General features: G+C 40.3%; 1 protein-coding gene across 1 annotated transcript in view; it reads right to left on the reverse strand.

The window, feature by feature from the left end:
• Positions 1-696: 696 nt before the first annotated feature.
• The window catches only part of LOC124150222, a 38,215-nt gene continuing 16,196 nt past the window's right edge, over positions 697-22,715 (reverse strand). Inside the window, exons 2-5 of the mRNA XM_046522169.2 lie at positions 13,320-13,440; positions 8,570-8,700; positions 5,977-6,003; positions 697-1,863 (exon numbers count right to left, since the gene is read on the reverse strand). Coding sequence (XP_046378125.2) covers positions 1,787-1,863; positions 5,977-6,003; positions 8,570-8,700; positions 13,320-13,440 — 356 coding nt within the window. The 3' untranslated portion in view covers positions 697-1,786. The remainder of the gene's footprint in view (positions 1,864-5,976; positions 6,004-8,569; positions 8,701-13,319; positions 13,441-22,715) is intronic.

The following is a 22,715-nucleotide window of genomic DNA, read 5'->3' on the forward strand; positions in this document are numbered from 1 at the left end:
AGCTTGAATCCCCTCATGTATATCACGTATACAACACCGACGAACAATCTACGACAATGTAGTTTGAGTCCCCTCATGAGTGTCACGTATACAACAACGACGAACTTTTATCGACAATGTACCTTGAATGCCCTCATGAATATCACGTATACAGCGCCGACGAACTATCTACTTCAATGTAGTTTGAGTCCCCTCATGAGTGTCACGTAGACAACATTGACGAACTATTAACGACAATGTAGCTTGAATCCCCTCATGAATATCACGTATACAGCACCGACGTACTATCTACGACAATGTTCCTTGAATCCCCTCATAAATGCCGAGTAAATTTCATCTTGATACCTAAGCTTGAATCTCCATTTGATTACAATAATTCATTTGTTATTCTTGTATACTTTAAGGTTGAGCATCTTGTGACATTATGATGTAAGAAATCCCGAGGAACATGTCTGTGTTGTCATGGTATAGACGCATTAATCCCTCTGCTGTGACAATAATTTAAGTGACAAATTCGTTCATCTGTTTACTTGTTGTCGCAAATTTAAAGTGTAATTGCCGAACAAACGATGGCCATACGTCGGATTGACAGCGGATTCATAAGGATAAACCCGACATATACGTTCAGATGGACTTCAAATCTCGCGCAACCTAACCACAACACTTTAACATCAACTTGTAAACGAACAAAACCAATTTACGAATATCATATATCTTTATTACAGGCATAATTGTTATGTACTAACATTGTATACATATGCAGAAACACATGGAACAATTGGAAGACAATTATCATTGGACAATTGCAACGATGATCTAACAGCAATGGTACACGGTTGTATAAAAGGTAGTGAATTTACATCTTAGTCAAACTATAGCATAGAGATAGTATAAATGTTAATAGTACAATGAAACATTCCTTCTGAACGAGAGACAGCCTTCTCAGCATCCTGTACAAATTTGAAGCTGCTAAAATACTGACAACGGCATACATTACGATCACCCACTCAAATGATTAGCCACATCACACATTATTTCTATAAATCAAGAAACGGTTTGGAAAGAGCTGGACGTTCTTAACAACACCGATGTGCATAGTCGCATGGTAGTTGATACGAAGTAATGTTCACATGTACACTTACAGAATGACCTCTGCGGTTGTCGTCACTTGGATGACACGTTCGCACATTTGACGTAATTCTGACATTGCTCTCAAAGAGTTTCACTCAAATCTGGGGTTCTGTAGATGTGTTAATGTTAACGGATTATCATTTCACATTTGAGATATTAAATTTCATTTCCATATGAATTCTTCATAAGAACGATGCACAGGAATGTCAAATGTCAAAATGCGTAATGTGCGCTAAAAATCATTGACAAGTATGTCCTTTATATCATTGCCAAATGCAGCGCTAACTTTATGTGGTCATGTCGTTTTATACACTTTTGTTGTCCATGGATAAATATGTACGTAGGAAAGTATCCATATATATTAAAGCTCTTGAAATACAGGGTCCATTGTCTGAACCAGTTTGGCAGAACTAAAGGATGAATAACGTGAAATGAAATATGTGATAATTTAAACGATAAGTACACATGTCCATCCCCTATCACTTTATCTCTGTCCAGGCCTACGCACTTCTTCTTATTCACACCAAACGTATTCACATGAAATGGAAGGTTAGACCTTCCTAGAAAAGCATGGTACAGATTGGACAGAGCTTCCCTGAAGGTTTGTTGGTTAAGGCATTCAACAGGAAAGATAAGCTGTTTTGTCAGGCACTGTTCACATATGAGTGTTTCTAAACCACAGTGACGATAAACAAGTCAAACCAATCAGGAACATACTTGAGGTGCTTCCGCCTGCAAAACAAATATGGCGTCAGTTAGCAATCGACATAATCAACATGTGTATTCAATGCTGTGGTAATTGATTGGATATGTATGTTAACGTAACCTGCCTGATCTGTGTATGTTTGTCTTGAAAAATGTCAACACTTTATCGGATTATTATTTCACCTCATATGTTTCATTCATGCATTTCAGTGCTAATGGATTTACCCGTCATTGTTCTACATTTGACAAATTACACGAGTGAGTGCGTAGAACACGATTTTAGTTATGTCACGGCGTGTCAGCTTGATGTGGGATTAAAGCCTGAAGTGATGGTTTCAGACGATTCCCACTTCAGAGAAACCCACGAGCACGGGTATGGTGCCGGCAAACCTAGAAACATAATCTGGGCGGAGCAATTTGAACCCAGAATCATAGATTTTTGGGCGGCCCAAGGGATGCAAATCTGCACAGGGAATTAAGACGAACAGGCCATCCGTGTCTCCTACAAACTACACGAAAAGAAGGGACACTGAGTATTGATAAAATAGGAACATTCTCGATTATCCAAGACGATTCAAAAGTGATCACAAGTCCATGATCATTAGCCTGATTAACGTATGAACAACTTCTTGCTGTGACAGAAGAAACCTTATGTCTCGCAAAGATCCATGCCAGGATAAGCCGTAACATCCACATAAGTTTTCTGTCGGTGGATTGAAAAAGAAACACCGATTGAAGTGCACTTTGTTCAAAGGGATTATATCGATGTTCAATAAGTCAACTCTTAGGTTCGATTTTTTTAAAAAAGATGTGAGACAGTCTGAAGTAGTGGCAGAGATGAATTCATGTGAACAAGGTATGCCAGAGGAAGCTATGTGTGTCCTCGCTCAGACTACAAACGCATAAACTAGCTAGAACCAGAGTCACTGAAATAGTTCAAAGCGTTTTCCTGGACCCATTCATTGTATAGGACATGATCTACAGCTCACAAAACGGTGCCAATTAATTGGACAGATAGATGAGTCTGCTGAGAGAAACAGTAGGTTAATTTGGCCCCTTGTGTCAAGGTCACAATGTTAAAAGTATCATACCACTGGGACTACTTCTCTTCAGGGTAATTGGATAGAAAATCAGCTTGACCGTGGTCGTCCTAACTCTTGATCAACTGCCCTCTACACAGAAACGATGTTCGGACTCCAAACTCGGACAACGTATTTTCTTTCCTCACTCAATACGTAGCATCAAAGGCTTTCGTAATATGAACAAGGTCAGTTATGAATAAAAACTGTGTCACTCAGTGTAAACTCGCAGGACGTAGATAGCACACCGACGCACTCAGCTAATGAAACAAGTGGAAAATACTGCGGTTCCATTCTACCCCGGAATCCAACGCGGGTCTGGCAAAAAGTGCTGATCGTGCAAAAATGCATACTTGAAACAGGGTTTAAAACAATTAAAAGTCCTATGGAGGCAAAACTTAATGCAAATAGAGTTTAATTGAAGCAAATATTAATGCAATTAGAGTCTTATGGAAGCAAATATTAATGCAGTTAGAGTCTTATGGAAGCAAATATTAATGCAATTAGAGTCTTATGGAAGCAAAAATTAATGCAAAGAGAGTCTTATGGAAGCAAAAATTAATGCAAAGAGAGTCTTATGGAAGCAAAAATTAATGCAAAGATAGTCTTATGGAGCACATATAAATGCAAAGAGAGTCTTATGTTAATTTTCATGCTTTGTGCAGTAGATCGCCCTCTGGAGTTATGGCCGTGCAACATAGATGCATTTCGTAAGTATTGCTTTGATTTTGCTTCATTCAGGTCAACAGCACTTACAGCTTTTTGTCAATACTCGGCCTGGAAGTTGAATATGTGATTTGAACCCCATCCCTTGAAACAGTTTTCCCTGAAAGTGGCTTAGTGGAGTACACTGCGATGGTATCGTTATGGGCAAATGATAGTCAACAAATCACATGTATGCATCGTATGCGTTGTATGTAATGAAGTAAGTTGGATTTACCATGTTTAGCATAATATTGTATAGATAAATGTAATACATGGGACTACATGGCACCTATTGGTTAGGCGAATGTTCTGGAAAACGTCTGTTTTGTCAAGATATAGAAGCTCAATCCCCATGTTGTGACAATCAAGGGTAATTGCTGAACGGACAACGATCATGGACGGCGGATCCACAAGGGAAAACGACTCGTATCATAAGCTCAGGGGGACTTCCGGTCTCGCTCAGCTTAGCAGCAACATTTAAACATCAACTTGCAAAAATAAAAGCTAAATTACGAATATTAAAGATCTTTATTTGAACACACATATACACTTACATTGTATAAAGGAACTCATTAAACACTTGGAAGACAATTATCACTTGCCAATTGCAACGATGACGTAACATTCATGGGCTATGGTACACGATTGTACAAAAAGTAACACAATTTACATCCTAGTAATGGAGATGGGTATGATCGAAATGCCTCTACCTTGCAATGAAATCTCACTGCTTACAGAACTATGGGACTGATCAGTTAATATAGATGAGAGAGTTTGTATCATATCATGCCGCCCCCATCCCAAATTTAAGTAACATTTTTTTATGTACACTCCCGACCCCCAAATACATGCATGCGATACCATTTACATAATCCTCTCTATATAATAAATGACCAGTCCCTAAAAAATATTCAAATGTATAATTTTATTTTTTTTCGAAAATGTTGAACTGAACGAATTTTCTTGACCCTTCTCCCTCCCCATCCCACCTACAGTTATGATAGTCTTTCGCTGTGTCATTTCGTCATGCCTACCCTTAACCTCACCCCCAACCCCACCCATAATCAATGACCAGTCCCTAAACGTACCCTACATCGAAATGACCTTGGTTCCTATAATAACACTTCTAATAAAGCTATGCCTCCGGAACATGGAGCCGTATAAGGAACTAACAAAGACAAACATAAGAACCATATATCCTTATATCTAGCCTCAGCACATATATCTAGTCAGTCTAGCGAGTCAAATCATCAATTTTTTGTCACATGATTAAGAAGCGTACATCCGTTCTTGATCAGGGCAACACACATGTGCATAGTCACTTGAGTATTTGATCACAATAATGCCCTCACGGAGAATACTGTGCACTAACATTATTTTGTATTATTCTGCTTGTGACCCGCTTGTACGTAGCATGGGTTAAAAGGAGCATCTTTTACATGAGAGTACGGTGATGGTCTAACTGAATTGGTTTCTCCACATTGCCATTCTTCATCCCTTCATGGGTGTGCCAGTTACCTTTGTGAACTGGCATGTTTCTTTAACTTTATCTAACATTTGTTTCGTTTTAGTACGATTTCGACCACAATCATTGCACTTTAACAATTGCGAGGGTTCATACACATATACATAGTGCAATCTTAGTACATACATTGGTATATATTTATGTGCAGGCATGGGGTTGATTCTATTGTTTGGAATCCAACATATATGTGGTATATCTATATTCACATTTGTGATTTGGACCGGGTGTCTTCGTCACGACGTATCTCGGATTGCGGATGTGGGCAATGTTTCAGCTATGTCATGGCTACAAAACACAAAGTTGCTATGACGATGACGTTTCCCATATTGGGGAAACCTTCGAACACAGGATTTGTGTTGATTGACTAAGAGTAAGGAATATGAACCCAGTGTCATGACTCAGCACAGCCCTACACCATTGATACTCCAACGAAACTTCTTAAAATTCAGGAGCAAAGAAATAAGGTCCATTATCTAAATCTAAGAGGCAGAACAAAAAGCTGAAAGATCGTGCAATGAAATGCGTGATAAAGTTAAGCGAATATGTCGATCAGTTATCGTTTGAGCATTGCTCCGGAGTGAGTTGTTTTTCATATTCACACTTGAAGACATATCTCATTCCGGAACCATGCGATACAAGCCCATGCATTCAGACGAGGTGGAAGCGAAAATCTCCCCATGAGAACATGGTGGGTTGGACTGTCTTATCCCTGAAGGTTTGTTGGTTAAGGCATTCAACAGGAAAGATTAGCTGTTTTATCAGGCACTGTTCACATATGAGTGTTTCTAAACCACAGTGACGATAAACAAGCAAAAACAATCAGGAACATACTTGAGGCGGTTCCTGCAGCGGTGCCACCTGAAAAGAATAATGATTCAGTTAGCAATGAACATTTATGTTACCGAAGATGGGTAAGAAATGTTAACACTTTCTGATTGTTAAACGAGGTAACTAATTTCTTTGAAATGGCATTTAGAAGCGATACACATGGATGTCAACTTCTTTATTATGAGGTGAGGTGAAATGGGGTTTAACGTCGCGTCCAAGATTATTGCACTTATATAGCGACGTGCATGCACGTGTATGTGTGTGTGGCTGCTTGTACTAGTCCGGACTGATGCCGATTTATAGTGCTAGCACACTGAGATACCATGCCGCAGTTTAACATGAATACCCCACTCAGACACAGTATACTGACCCCGAGCCGACCAGTCCTTGTTTTAGCCCCTTAATGCCGAGCGCCAGACAGGGTAACAACAAGTACTATCTTTTAACGTCTTTTGGTATGACGCGGCTAGGGATCGAACCCCGGACCTTCCGCTCTCCGGGTGGACGCTCTACCACTAGACCACGGAGGCGGTCTCCTTATTAAGAGACCGCCTTTGTGGTCTAGCGGTAGAGCGTCCGGCGGTGAATCTCTTAGCGGTGAATAATGAACAAAACATACATAAGTGTTATTTCAAGTCAAACTGTCCGATACATTTGTCATAGTGTGGTCACTTGCATAGCCCTGCACCACAACCGTGGAATATATTTATTTTATGAAAAAAATAATAATCTAGAAATGTATTCAAAAGCAAGTCTAGCCAGCTCAAGCTAGCTCTATTCTGAAATTCAGCTTAGGGATTTAAAAAAAAAAAAATTTAGAGTCAAGAATGATATTGTGTAATATAAGATTTCAGAGACTAAATGTTAATCTTTCACTTGCATGAAGCAGTCAAATAAAGCACTTCACAGTTCCATTCCCTGTCCCAGTATAAACGGTTCCATGCAATGATTGACATGTTAGTTCATTCAGAAAGATGGACTGGTCAGCTGAAGTTATAGTAGCGGGTAATTCGGCCCCTTGATTCAATGTCAGATTGACAAATTACCATCCCAGGGGAGTAAGTTCTCTTCAGGCTAATTTTGATGGAGAGGCGACTTGACCACAGGTCGTGGTAACCCTTGATCAATCCCTAGATTGAAATAGTTTTCTGCTTTTATACCTAAGTGAGATTGAGTTGCCTCTAAATAGAGCATTGCAGACAGCTGTGTAATTATTGAATTTTTGTTAAACCGCATTCATATCCACATATCAGCTGTTATCTTTTGATTCGTCGAGAAGGCTTTGCAAAATGAATTTGTATCATGTGGAACACTTAGAATTCTTAATGAACCTCAAAAGATGAATTCACGAACAAAATCTTAGGGACCGACCATTTAATATTCTGGGGGTTCCTGGGATTTTATCGAAAGAATATATTGTCACGGAATATGTTTGACGTAACTAAACATGCTTCAGCCTGTTGAAACATAGATGGTCTTCCACAAAACTATACATTGTTGCAATGCGTTTCTTACAAAAAAATAAACCGCCTCCGTGGTCTAGTGGTAGGGCGTCCGTCCGGAGAACGGAAGGTCCGGGGTTCGATCCCCGGCCGTGTCATACCAAAAGACGTTAAAAGATAGTACTTGTTGTTACCCTGTCTGGCGCTCAGCAGGGACTTAAACAAGGACTGGTCGGCTCGGAGTCAGTATACTGTCTCTGAGTGGGGTATTCATGTTAAACTGCGGCATGGTATCTCAGTGAGCTAGCACTATGAATCGGCATTAGTCCGGACTAGTACAGGCAGCCACACAAACACAAACACATACACGTACATGCACGTCGCTATATAAGTGCAATAATCTTGGACGCGACGTTAAACCCAATTTCACCTCACCTACAAATAAATAGAATGTCAAATGGTGGTTCCCTCAGATGCACCACCTTCAACGTGTTTAGTCACTTTGTTTATTCGTCACAGAACATCGGCATGCCTGATAACCTACAGGAGTTGTTTTGGTATTTTTCTGTTTGAAGGCAATAAATAACGTCGAGTATTCCAAAAGATCCAAATTGTTTCTAAATAACTGAAATGGTAATAAGGAAACGCTGTACACAGACACATCATGAAATGTCAAGTACTGTAAATTTGCTGGAATGATTTTGCATTCACCAAGTATGATAATCTCACTTGATATAATCGTGTGTGATATTAACGTAATTGATGATGTAATCGTATGTGATGATTTAACGAAAACCTAATTATTATTGTTGGTCATGAGTAGGGTCCTTTGAAAAGTGTTTAGCTTAATGTCACATTACATATGTGGTAATTGTTGTTTCCGACCACACATATATGATATGATTTTGACAACTTTTGTCAGGAACAAAGTGGTTCTATTCAAAGTCCGATTCCAATCCTTGGTCTGGCAGTTCCAGTTTGTCCATCGGCCTTTTCGAAGAAGATATTTCAAGTTACACGATGGCATAACGTAAAATTTTAAGTTCTGTTGCATTCGCCAAGAAGAAACTTCGGAAGAAACTATAATAATTCATTAAAATGCGCGTAAGAATACACACTTTACGTTATTTTTTAAAATTCCAATGTATACTCACAGTATATTTCGAAATCCTTTCGACTCTGTGCCATCCGGTCCTTCAGCATGTCGTATTGTCCCTGGAGGGCAGGGTTATCCTTGCAGGCGTCCAAGATGTCGTCCACACAGTCAATACCATCCTTCAGATTTCTGGAACCAAACACACCAACGTCACCACAGGGCCAGACTCACATTCGTTCCCAAGAGGTAGTCTTACCCAGTCAGAGGATATTAGTCTGAGAGACTATTGAACCATTCTGTACTGACCTCAGAGTTGAGGACGTGTACGCTGTGACGCCTTGTAAGGATATACTGTCTATATCACTGCACCAGCTTTAAACAGAGACCATTACATACTCAGACGTACAGGGGTTAATACGTGATAGGTGATGTGTTCGGCGTTTACGAGAACAATAGCTTTTTAACGTAGACAGGGGATTTTCTTTGCTTAAGGTCCTCCACATTTTGCTTTGTTCTACATTAAACTGCACGCCGTGAAGTGACTTGTTGTAAACACTGGACTTAATCCTGACGCTACACTATTCGTGAGTGAGTGAGTAAGAAAGAAGGTAGGGAGTACACCGCTTTGAGCACAGATCTGATCTGTTAATGTCACACAATTGTGCATGCCACAACAAAAATGCCTCCTAAATAGCATAACTCGGAAAGGACCCCCCGTGGTTGAAAACTTTGTTGAACCTGTCAATATGCTTGAAGGCGTCCTTAAAACTTCATGACTAGCTATCGAATTCGTTTAAAAACATTACAGTATTCCTCTTTCATTTGCTGCGATGGTGGCAATGTCCCGGTATTGATCATCCAGTGCGTCCATACAATTTACCCAAGTCGGAGCAGATCACACGGTCAAACGTCAATAGCACAAAGGCTACAAACGCTGGTTTAATGAAAACGGATATTTATCCAAACACGCTAAAGATAATGGATACCATGGGATTCTGGTGTTTTGTCAATAATTGCGTGTGTCTTTTTTAATGTTAACTGCGGAAACCTCTATCACTGTTTTGAAGGTTGGATGCTATACGTTTCCTCCGGGGTGTATCGTAGACGCACGGGAAGGGTTGAAGATTGATCAGTTAGAAACTGACGCCTTTGTTTTGAAACTACACTGGGCTGACTGGGCTGCTATTGTCGTATGATGTAAAAGGCTCTTGTTGATCCCACAAGTCGATGTAACCGAGTGACACTACATAGAATAATAACGCATGATCGAAACTTTTAGTGCAGTGTATGAGTTGGGTTTCAGAGCACTTTTAAAGGTTTTCACTGATAGTGTAACGTGTCAGCTTAGAGTAGGAGGGAATCGCAAGGCAGGTCGTAAGTTTATTTGAGTTACGTGAAACCTGTGAGCTTGTGAAACATGTTAACCTGTGAACCCTATAAAACCTGCGAACTTGTGATACCTGTGAAACCATTAAGCATGTCAAAACTGTGAGCATACGAAACCTATGAAACTTATGAAACCTGTGAAATCTGTGAAACCTGTGAAATCTTTGAAACCTGGTGACATCTTTGAAACCTGTGACATCTGTGAAACCTGTGACATCTGTGAAACCTGTGAAACCTGTGAAATCTGTGACATTTGTGAAACCTGTGACATCTGTGAAACCTGTGAAATATTTAAAACCTCTTAAATCTTTGAAACCTGTGAAACCTGTGAACTTTTTGAAATCTGTGAAACTTGTTAAATCTTATAAATCTTTGAAATCTTTGAAACCTGTGAAATCTGTGAAACCTGTGAAACCTGTGAAATCTGTGAAACCTGTGAAATCTTTGAAATCTTTGAAACCTGTGAAACCTGTGAAATCTGTGACATCTGTGAAACCTGTGAAATATTTAAAACCTCTTAAATCTTTGAAACCTGTGAAATCTTTGAAATTTGTGAAATCTGTGAAATCTGTGAAACCTGTGAAATCTGTGACACCTGTGAATCCATTGCCCTGAGAGACCATTATGAACCAAGGATTCGCGTAAATTCAGAAAATTCTTCTTCACAAAGTTCATATTAGGGGTAGTACGAATCCTGCGTCAGGATGTAGAAGGTATACATAGACATTTAACATTTGAAACGCTTCATCAAACGTTTATTTTTGATAGAAAAGATTATATTTTCGTAACAGCTAAACATTTTTCTGGCGCCAGATGACCCATGCAGACTGTTTTTTCTGCATAATGTGAAGCTCGACTTTGGGCCCACTTGTGTAAACACAGTGTAAGGGATATTGACGCTTCTGCACATCAGGGAAGTCGAAAAGAAAAGGCAATAAAACTGCTAACGTGAGGATTTTCTCCGATTCGCCACGCTTTCTCGCTTTTCAGGGAAAATAATATGTGAATTTAATGACTAATGGTGTTTTCTTTCTAAATATGCCATGTGTAGGGTCTGACTATGAAAATGAGAATATCAGCCAAACATTAAGGGGGAAAACATTCATGCGAGCAAGGAGATGGCCAGAATAGCGTCTATGACGCATTAGCAACAAAATATGGATGTGAATACAATTAATGAATCATTTTCTTGAACTGGAATTATGAACAAAATCTGCACAATTTCACAACCTCAATAGATTATTTGCGTGCCAGCTCTCATTGTATTAATGACGTTCACTTTTGAATAATTTGATACTAACTGACAGCTGCAGTCGGAATATCTCGCCGTCCACGCTGAGATACAGTGAAGAAAAGATTGTGGATGTCATTTCGGAGGTTCATATCAGCACAAAAAATATACATTTATTTTAAACAACTCCGGGCACCTTGACATGTCACAAGTTGATTAATTTCAGCACACGATGCAGTCATGGTGGACTGAAGGCCAAATCTGCATAACAGTAACTTTACCAGAACACGGAACTGTGTGTGTGTCTGTGATATAGCAACGGTATAAACGAGCATACACGTATGGTTAACATACGCGAAATACATAGGTTGTCAGCTGTTGTGGGCAGGAACGAGACTAAAACATACGGTTTCCTATCCCAGGGTTCAGATTCAAACCGGAAGGCCCATCTGCCATGTTGCAAACGTTATATCGATGTTTGCACGTTGTTGGCTAATACGCATCCACGCATGCACTCATCACCCACATCCCACTGCTCATGTATCACCACCACCACCACCACCAACAACAACACCAACACCACAACAACAACATCCCCTTCGCACTACACCTGATAACACAATAACGATATCAGTCACTTTACACTCTACAACACCTGTGTCACAATACACCGTATAACACCGCACCACACCTGTCACAATACATTCTACAATACCCACACCACCTGTGTCTCAATACACCCTACAATACTCACATCACCACAGTCACATCACATCCCTATAACACCAACACCAGATCCTCAAAATACACCCTACGACTCCCACACCACCTCTGTCACAATACACACTACATTACCCGCACCATATGTCCCTGAATACACCCTAAACCACCCACACCACACCCTCACAGTACACTCTAAACCACCCACACCACACCCTCACAGTACACTCTAAACCACCCACACCACACCCTCACAGTACACTCTAAACCACCCACACCACACCCTCACAGTACACTCTAAACCACCCACACCACACCCTCACAATACACTCTAAAACACCCACACCACACCCTCACAGTACACCCTACAACACCCACACCACACCCCTTACAATACACCCTACAACTCCCACACCACACCCTCACAATTCACCATACAACACCCACACCACACCCTTACAATACACGCTACAACACCCACATCACACCCTCACAATACACCCTACAACACCCACACCACAGCCTCACAATACACGCTACAACACCCACATTACACCCTCACAATACACCCTACAACACCCACACCACACCCTCACAATACACCCTACAACACCCCCAACCATACACCCAACAACACCCATACCACACCCTCATAAATATACTCCACAACACCCATACCACACCCTCACAATACACCCTACAACACCCATACCACACCCTCACAATACACACATACCCCATCCTCACAATACACCCTAAAACACCCCCAACAATACACCCAACAACACCCATACCACATCCTCATAAATATACTCCACAACACCCATACCACACCCTCACAATACACCCTACAACACCCATACCACACCCTTACAATACACACATACCACACCCTCACAATACACCATACAACACCTGCATCACACTCTCAAAATACACCCTACAACACACACACCAAAACCCTCACAATACACCCTACAACACCCATATCACACCCTCACAATACACCCTACAACACCCAAACCACACCCTCCCAATTCACCCTACAACACCCACACCACACCCTCACAATCCACCCTACAACACCCACATCACACCCTCACAATACACCCTACAACACCCACACCACACCCTCCCAATCCACCCTACAACACCCACATCACACCCTCACAATACACGCTACAACACCCACACCACACCCTCACAATACCCGCTACAACACCCACACCACACCCTCACAATACACGCTACAACACCCACACCACACCCTCACAATACACCCTACAACACCCACACCACACCCTCACAATACACCCTACAACACCCACATCACACCCTCACAATACACACTACAACACCCACACCACACCCTCACAATACACCCTACAACAAATCTATGTTTCAAACCACACCTGCTTTATATTAATCATCCCACATCTTACACTAAAACCTCACAGAGAAATATACTTACGGGCATTTTGATTTCCTGTCGTTTTTATCTGCGTTTACGAACATCATCATGCTTCCAAGGCATGTCTGTACATCCTGAACAAGTTGCTGAGGTTCGGGACAGGCACTGGACGTGTGGTACCCTGCAATAAATACACAAAAGCATTTACTGAGCTGTCCGAAAATAATATACTGCCGGGTAAACGAAAATATACAACCATCTGGCTGTGGCTTAAATTTAATTTAACACAAACAAGAAATGGTTAGTCATTGAAGTTTGACCCATTTGCTACGAAACTTCGTTTTTGCTACCGATTCGAATAAACGCTATTGCCGCCTAATCATATTAGTCCCATTGGCCAGCGACTGTCTGCGCTGAGTTGAGACATGGAGATCGTGACGTCTCTTCCGAAACGAAGCTATGGGGGTGAATGGGTCGTGCGTATTGATCGAAGGAGAATTCAGACATACAACACTGACTATATGAAGATACATATGTACAGAAAGGAGTTTAAGTGACATCTGAGTGTTAAAGTCACGGGAACGGGGAGTATCGTAATTTATCATTTCCCTACGACTTTTCCGGGGGCACGGGTGGTCCAGTCGTCTAAGGCGCCGCGATTCGCTGTGCAGAGTTGCGTCCCTTGGGCACGCCAGAAACCTATGATTATGGGTTCGAATCCCGGTTCGCCCCGATTATGTTGCTAGGTTTGTCAGCACCATACCCGTGCTCGTGGGTTTCACCGAAGTGGTAAACGTCTGAGACCTGCATCACTTCGGGCTTTCCTCGCACATTGAGCTGACACGCCGCGATATAACTGGAATACTGTTAAAAGCGGCGTTAAACCCAACTCACTCACTCACTCACTCAAGACTTTTCCAAACCAACACGTCACGTGTAATTGGATACCGATGCCGTCTTGGTATCCAGAAGCACTTTAGATTAGGTCAGTTGAAACAAAAGTGTACAATTGTTAGAAAATAAAAAGTCGCCATGTGTCATTTTGCTTGGCTGTACGAACCACAATGATGGCGTCATCTGTGTACAGTAGCGGGGCCCTAAAACTTTATATCGTGCTGCGTTCATTAACAATGTCAATAGCTTAGGGGTATTCATAATACTGTTATTTTTGTAAGCGATAGAACAATGGGTGTAGCCACTACCCATTTTTTTTTTATCAAAACATAGTATCTATTTCCTTCTTATACAGAGGTCAAATTATTTTGTAAATGGTTATCGCGATACGAGCGAGTGGGTGAGTTGGGTTTAACGCCGCTTTTAACAGCATTAGTTATATCCCGGCGTGTCAGCTTAATGTGGGAGGAAAGCCCGAAGTGATGCTGGTCTCGGACGTTTACCACTTCGGTGAAACCCACGAGCACAGGTATGGTGCTGACAATTCTAGAAACATAATCGGGCAGAACCGGGATTCGAACCCACAATCATAGGTTTCGCGGAGCCTTAGACGACTGGGCCACCCGTGCCTCCTATCACAACACGGGTGACCTGTCCGGGACTCTCGGTTTATCCGGACAGACAGACAGACAGAGCACCAACGTGTTTCTCTACAGGCCAGAGAGCTTCTTCTTTCCAAAGTTCGATGTTTAGAGTGAGTGAGTGAGTTGGGTTTAACGCCGCTTTTAACATTATTCCAGTTATATCGCGGCGAGTCAGCTTAATGTTGGAGGAAAGCCCGAATTGATGCAGGTCTTAGACGTTTACCACTTCGGTGAAACCCACGAGCACGAGTATGGTGCTGACAAACCTAGAAACATAATCGGGGCGAACCGGGATTCGAACCCATAACCATAGGTTTCTGGCGTGGCCAAGGGACGCAACTCTGCACAGCGAATAGCGGTGCCTAAGACGACTGGGCCACCCGTGCCCCCGATGTTTAGACCATGATCAAAACCTTCATGAAATGTACACGATTTTTTATTGCTGTGTAATGATAAACATATGGTTATATTTTAATATCATCTTTATATAATATGTTAACTCCAAGGTTATTTCGCTGGTTATATTTTGACTGGATAACACTTATCTTTGGGTGTGAGATGAAACACATTACTTGACAACAAACGTATCGAATGACAATGGGGTTCATTCAACCGCCCTGTTCTGTTGTTAGACAGATCAACACTTTCAATCAAACATGTATTACTAATATTAGTTGATATAGCTATTGTGTCATATACCAGTAAAATATCACGATTTTCAAACTTTAATAATATAAAATAACAGTGGAGACTACCCAACCTCCATTTCTTCATGACCATTTGTGATCCTCTAAAAAAACCTGGGACATGAGAGAATGTTTCCTATTGTCCATGTGTATGTAGGTTATCCCATAAACCTTGACGCTAAAACAATCCCTCCTTGTACATCGGATCGCGAAAAAAATGTTTCCATAGCAATGTTATTATCAGGCTTCTGCGCGAGGGCAAGTCACACCTTTGTAGCAGTGTGTGGCCCGCGTGGGTTTAGATGAATACCACGGAATTCGTTGGACTGTTAACGCATTTCTGCTTCTGTTCCAACCACTTCGAGCTGGAATTGCAAATGTGCTCTGCACTAAAGAGTCACGTATGACTTTATCTGGAGCATTCACTCGTTATTCTGGTCAGAGAGATCGATTATCAGAGCAAGGGTCACAAGTGTGTATCGCTCGAAATTCTGGTGAGAAGGATGGTATATGCGAGATGTCGGCCGTGTTCATTTTTGGCTAGGCTAGCCTCTGACGTGAACATATTTTACAAAAACAGTGGTTATATTATTTGATATATGTAATACAAAGGAACCCTGGGGACTCTCTGTATTTTCATAACCCTTTTCTTTTTTTCTCTCTCTCTCTCCGCCCCTCTCTGTGCGTAGATCTCTTAGCGTATCTCTCTCACTCTCTCTCTCTCTCTTTCTCTCTGTGTGTGTGTCTCTCTCTCCGCCCCTCTCTGTGCGTTTCTCTCATAGCGTCTCTCTCTCACTCACCCGATCTCTCTCAATGTCTGTATCTCGCTCTCTCTCACTTACCAAGCGCTCTCTCTATCCCTCTCTGCGTCTCTCTCTCTCTCTCACTCACCAACTCTCTCTCCTCTCACTCACGTGTAACATCATTGCCATAAGTCGTTATTCGAAACGATGTGAGTGGAGGAAGTAGTGTCCAGATTAAAGGGATATACATTGAACGTGTATCAGATAGATAAGCCATTTAACCAGAATTGGGGAGTCTGTAAGGTGCCGCAAGCACAGCCCGCCGAGAGATACGCAGTTTGACGGCTTGTTTTGATAGCCTGTATGTGTGATAGCGTTCCATTAGTGTTCCATATCTGTGGGAATTGCGCGCACCCATACACTCATAAAGAGGTCAGGTACTGACATAAAGCTTTCGGATCCACGCGACGCACGTCTTGAGAACGGCTGTTGGCATACGAAAATAATGTTAAATAGGAGGCTTGGGTTATACCGGTAGACAAAACGGAGCGCGAGAACATCTGGATGCATTTTCAGAATGACATATGTGAAACGATATGTGAAAGCGTTGAGTGTCAAAAGTCAGTTGCCATGGACACGGCGTGACACATCCTTGGGGGTCGTTTTAGTGTAGAACACTGAGTCATACATATGTGTATGACTTTACACCCTATATATATATATATATATATATATATATATATATATATATATATATATATATATATATATATATATATATATATATATATATATATATATATAACCCTGGGGTGTATAGTTTCACCGAAGCAGCATCAGCAACACATGGCGTCGAGTGCTTATCTCATGTGTTTCTAGCCATCAGATGCATATATATATATATATATATATATATATATATATATATATATATATATATAACCCCAGGGTTATATATATATATATATATATATATATATATATATATATATATATATATATATATATATGCATCTGATGGCTAGAAACACATGAGATAAGCACTCGACGCCATGTGTTGCTGATGCTGCTTCGGTGAAACTATACACGTCATGCTCACCCTGTCATTATGGACAGCATCCCTGTACTTAAGGAAAAGTATATTAAAAAAAAACACGTTTGCCCAAGGACATGATTCCCTTTACTTTTGTCGGCTCTTTTAGAAATAAATACAACGTGGTTGTCTGGTTCTACTTGCAAAACTATTCTATGAATGCTGATTAACCCCAAACCCCACAGTCGATATCCAACTTGAAGCACTTTGAAGCCATGCATCATTTATGTCAGTGGTATGTATGAATATAAACAGTGTTGATCTTGCATATATATGGCACCGGACATGTAGTGATGCTTCTTTCCAGCCGACTGCCTCCTGGTGTATGTAGTGGAAAGAGCATCCAGCTCATCTGCCCGGAGAGCGGAAGGTCCGGGGATCGATCCCCTTTACGCGTCACAACAAAACACGTTAGAAGATGCTGCTTGTTGTATCACTGCCTTTCGGCATTGACGGCATAAAACAAGCCTTGGTCGGCTCTGAGTCAGTATACTGTGTCTGAGTGGGGTATCCATGTTAAGCTGCGGCAAGGTATGTCAGAAGACTAGCCCTTTAAAACCGCCATTAGCCTGGATTAGCAGAGGCAACCACGCACCGCTATATTCGTCCAGAAATCTTCAGCGCGACCTCACCATCTTCTTTCAGGTCACGTGTTATATACGCTCATATACATAATAATGATATAGATATATATCATTAAAGACAACTTGGGTTCATAATTCTCGGTGAGCATGCATACATAAGGACGTGAATATTACAAAATATAAATATGCATACTTTATTCTTATCACACTGTTATTATCGTGACAACGCGAGGCTAAAAGGTTGCCTCCAGGATGAGTGGATCTGATAGACTTTTCATAAATCCAGCCCCCCGAGCAACAGGTAACGAAACTCTACATAACAGAATAATCATGCAACCAGATTGTCGGGTTGCAATAACGAAATGCAGCCTGATGAACAATAGCATGTTAAGAGATATAACCCGTCTGAGATACCCAGTTCTTATGTCCGACAGAACACTGTAAACTCCATTCCAAGATAGAAATAATTCCACGAGAGGACATAACGGTAAATAATTAAAATCTCATTTTCTTTCTAATTCATGTATCTACTAACCCTGACTAAACTACCACTCGGGTTTTTCAATTTTCAAACTCTATCTTCATTTCAGAATTCCATTACATGGACTGGTGTTATTGGAAATGAGTCCGTCTCTGGTCCAGTTCGAGCAGGTCTAACGAATCTTCAACAACGTGGGCAAATAAAACACGCCCAATTATAATTACAACAAGGGAGTATGAAATATCGCAAGGGGGTATATCAGCACAGCGGCATATGGGCTGGGTCGCTTCCAGTGTCAACTAGGAACTAATGAGGTTTTGATTTTATCGCTGGCTGACAGCACGAGTTCGATAGAGACACTGTCACTTCTGATTTTATGGCATTGGTTCAACCTGATTTGGGATAGTTTTGATAATAATCTGAAGTTTGTACCTTGGATAAACGATTATCGGTCATTTGGGGGAGGAGGTCACAATGTATTCCGATAGAATCCCAGCCCACACCCACAACCGAAAGGCAAATGGTCGCTCCTATATATCGTGACATGTCAACATAATGTGAACTGAGTGATCTCAGACCACTTGGTGAATCCCTAGTCCTGCAACATGGCCGTGGAATATATTTATTCTATGAAAATAAAATCTAGAAATGCATACAAAAGCAAGTCTAGCCAGCTCAAGCTAGCTCTATTCTGAAATCAGCATAGGGATTTTTTTTATTTCTTAAGTCAAGAAGGATATTGTGTATAAGATTTCAGAGACTAAATGTTAGTCCAGGTGAATCCCATGGCCACGGTAATCATTATCAGTATGATTTGGGATTCCAGTCCACGATAATCGGATCCGTCAACTCCTAGAGACGCAACGTTACGGTTCTATGAGGGACAGGACCACCAATTCCCCCATAGAGAACTAAGTATACATTTGTATAAAGACAAGCAAGTTGACATCAAGAGTCACCTCAGCAAGCTAAAGATGAGTCAAACACGACGGAGCATGAATATTACCCAGACATGATGGCTGGCATAGACGCTGTTTATACTGATACGTCTACGTGTAATGTAAATTTGTGTAGATGTAATTAGAATTAATGGAATCGTTCGGTACGAAACGCCTTGGTTCTTTGACAAGGATCAAACAATGGTATTGATAAATGGCTATTTCATTACAGAACATTTTCTACGATTAGAAATGGAAATCAGGATTTTACCTCCAATCTTCTCCACCAAAAGAAATTGGAAAAATGAAGGAAGTATCATTCAGTTAATTATGTAGGTGCTATAATCTTGCCAACATGGCTGTCCTTGATACTTAACAATTTGCATTATCTTTTATTAAAGATTTACTCTTCTTTCTTGGAAAAATGACATATTTCGTTTGGCACTGACTTCAAATTCACTGCAGTCATACTCCACATTGTGATGGTAATACTGTCGAAAATGATTCCGGCAAACATAATCGTTTCCTCTCGCACCGTTTGATGAAATAATAAGAATAATAAAATGGAAAACACAGACTGTAATCATAATGAATTAAAGCAAGCAAGGCATAATCTACACAGCTTGATGTAATAATACCAAGAACAAAATGAGACCAATCTCCATAATAACCACCTTAATGAGAACATAAATCTAAAACGACGCCCATTCACATCCAGAGACTTGCTTCGACGACAACAAGACAGCAGTGAGTCAAAGACCGTGCTTTCAAAGTAGGTAGCTTATACTGAGGCCTAAAACAATTGGATGATTCAAACTCGCACACGGAACATATTCACAGCACACCAATGACTTTACTCTGGTTGGTTAGTTAAGATTAAAAACAGGAATCTAATTGTATTTCATACCTGAGAATACACGCGTCGTTATCCTACGCATCGATGCACATAACAATGACATCCAGCAACTCATTAGAATTGTACAATTTCAATATCATAACAGGGGCGGTCGGGTAGCCTAGTGGTTAAAGCGTTCGCTCGTCACGCCGAAGACCCGGGTTCGATTCCCGACATGGGTACAATGTGTGAAGCCCATTTCTGGTGTCCCCCGCCGTGATATTGCTGGAATATTGCTAAAAGCGGCGTAAAATCAAACTCACTCACTCACTCACTCACTCAATATCATAACAACGGTATTTTAAACCCCGACAGACTGTTTCAGAACACACATAATTATGTAAAACACGCACTAACCACTGTGCAAGTGCCACACAATCACCATTCACAAAAAAATTAGATGTTTCTCAGACCAATTCGTGTCGTACAATGCCGACTCGTCTTCAGCTAAAAACGGCGGTATTCAGTCGTACTTCAGGGTGTTTCCGTTTGCGATGAGGTTGTGCCAGAGGGCCCATTTCCACCTTTAAATCATGACGTGAAAGGAAAATAATTACAGATCGGGAATGCCCTCTGTGTTCATGCAATTTGTAATTAGCACTGTCTATACAAATTCTTGACACTGTCACCGAAAACAACTATTTTGGCCACTGTGGATAGTGATGGCGAAGGAAGTTACGGTTACTTACATGCCGCTGTCATAAAACTGAGATACTGAACAAACAAACAAACAAACGATGCCTGTTACCCGTTACGTCACGTTCTCTGGTTGGAAGACAATGCCAATCTGTACGTTGCGTTCTGGTGAAAGGGACCCTGATGAACTCAGTCGGTTATCAATTACTCATCGGTCACTGATTAGCTGAGTGAACACATTTTATACTGATTACAAATTCATTTATCTTTAGTGAGCGAATTTATTCAATTGGAGTATAAGAACCATATGGCCATACACTCTAGTTAGCAATATGACAAACGCACAAGCGCTTCGCTATATTCCAAACAATCGTGGAGGGTAGTATTTGGTCTACTTCTGCTACAAATTTAGACAAATGAAATATAAAATCAATTTAAATTTAATTTACTATATTCACGCATCTATATTCAGAGCATACAATGACGATTGTGAACCTTTACGCACGTGTCATTCGGTTATGTTTACTTTTTGAAAATAATAGCCCGACTAATATCAACGATTCGGTCATCAGGTCTCCGAAATGACGGTACAGACTTATTGACACCCTCACCTCCCCGGCCACACCCTACAGATCCAGAGCCCAAACAAGATCTGCTCTACCACGTCACCGTCGTATATGTATGGATTTATACATTTATAAACTTATATCATGTCAGTAATTTATATTGGTGTATATATGTATAAATGCATATCATATCAAGAATGTGCATTGATGCATAAATGAATAGATGTACATCATGTCAAGAATTTCTATAGATGTAAAATATTATGAATGTATATTATGTCAATACTTAATATTAATGAATATATGTATAAATGCATATCATGTCAAAACTTTGTATTGATGCATATATGAATAAATGTATATTATGTCAATAATTTGTTTTGATGTATATACGTATGAATGCATATCATGTCAAGAATTTGTAATGAGGTATATATGTTTAAATGTATATCATGTCAAGAATGTGTTTAGATGTATATACGTATAAATGCATTTCATGTCAAGAATGTGTATTGATGTATATATGTATAAATGTATATCATGTCAAGAATGTGTTTAGATGTATATACGTATAAATGCATTTCATGTCAAGAATGTGTATTGATCTATATACGTATAAATGCATATCATGTCAAGAATGTGTATTGATATATATATGTATAAATGTATATCATGTCAAGAATGTGTTTAGATGTATATACGTATAAATGCATTTCATGTCAAGAATGTGTATTGATCTATATATGTATAAATGCATATCATGTCAATAATGTGTATTGATGTATATATGTATAAATGTATATCATGTCAAGAATGTGTATTGATGTATGTATGTATAAATGCATATCAAGTCAAGGATGTGTATTGATGTATAGATGTATAAATGTATATCATGTCAAGAATGTGTATTGATGTATAGATGCATAAATACATATCATGTCAAGAATGTGTATTGGTGTATACATGTATAAATGTATATCATGTCAATAATAAATGGTACTGAATATCCAGGGTTATACTTTATACAAACTATAGTCGGTACATCAAAGAAGTACGTGTTAGTCACAACATGCGGATTATCTGTCGGCATATCAAAGGAACCGGTTACGTGGGACGATCCCGCTCCAAGAGAACATCGTTTTCAAAGGGCTCTTGTCGTCATGGTAGAATGGATAAAAACTACTGTGTTTTGACATTTTAGCGCGAGGTTTCAAATGTATAAATAAGAGGTATCTAATCTGCAGTCTACCTCGCATTTCTTCGGAAATATAATATTTTGAGAATCAAACATGTGAG

The sequence above is a fragment of the Haliotis rufescens genome, unplaced genomic scaffold, assembly GCF_023055435.1.
Source record: "Haliotis rufescens isolate VD_foot unplaced genomic scaffold, xgHalRufe1.0.p SCAF_9, whole genome shotgun sequence".
In the NCBI taxonomy this organism is placed as follows: Eukaryota; Metazoa; Mollusca; class Gastropoda; order Lepetellida; family Haliotidae; genus Haliotis; species Haliotis rufescens.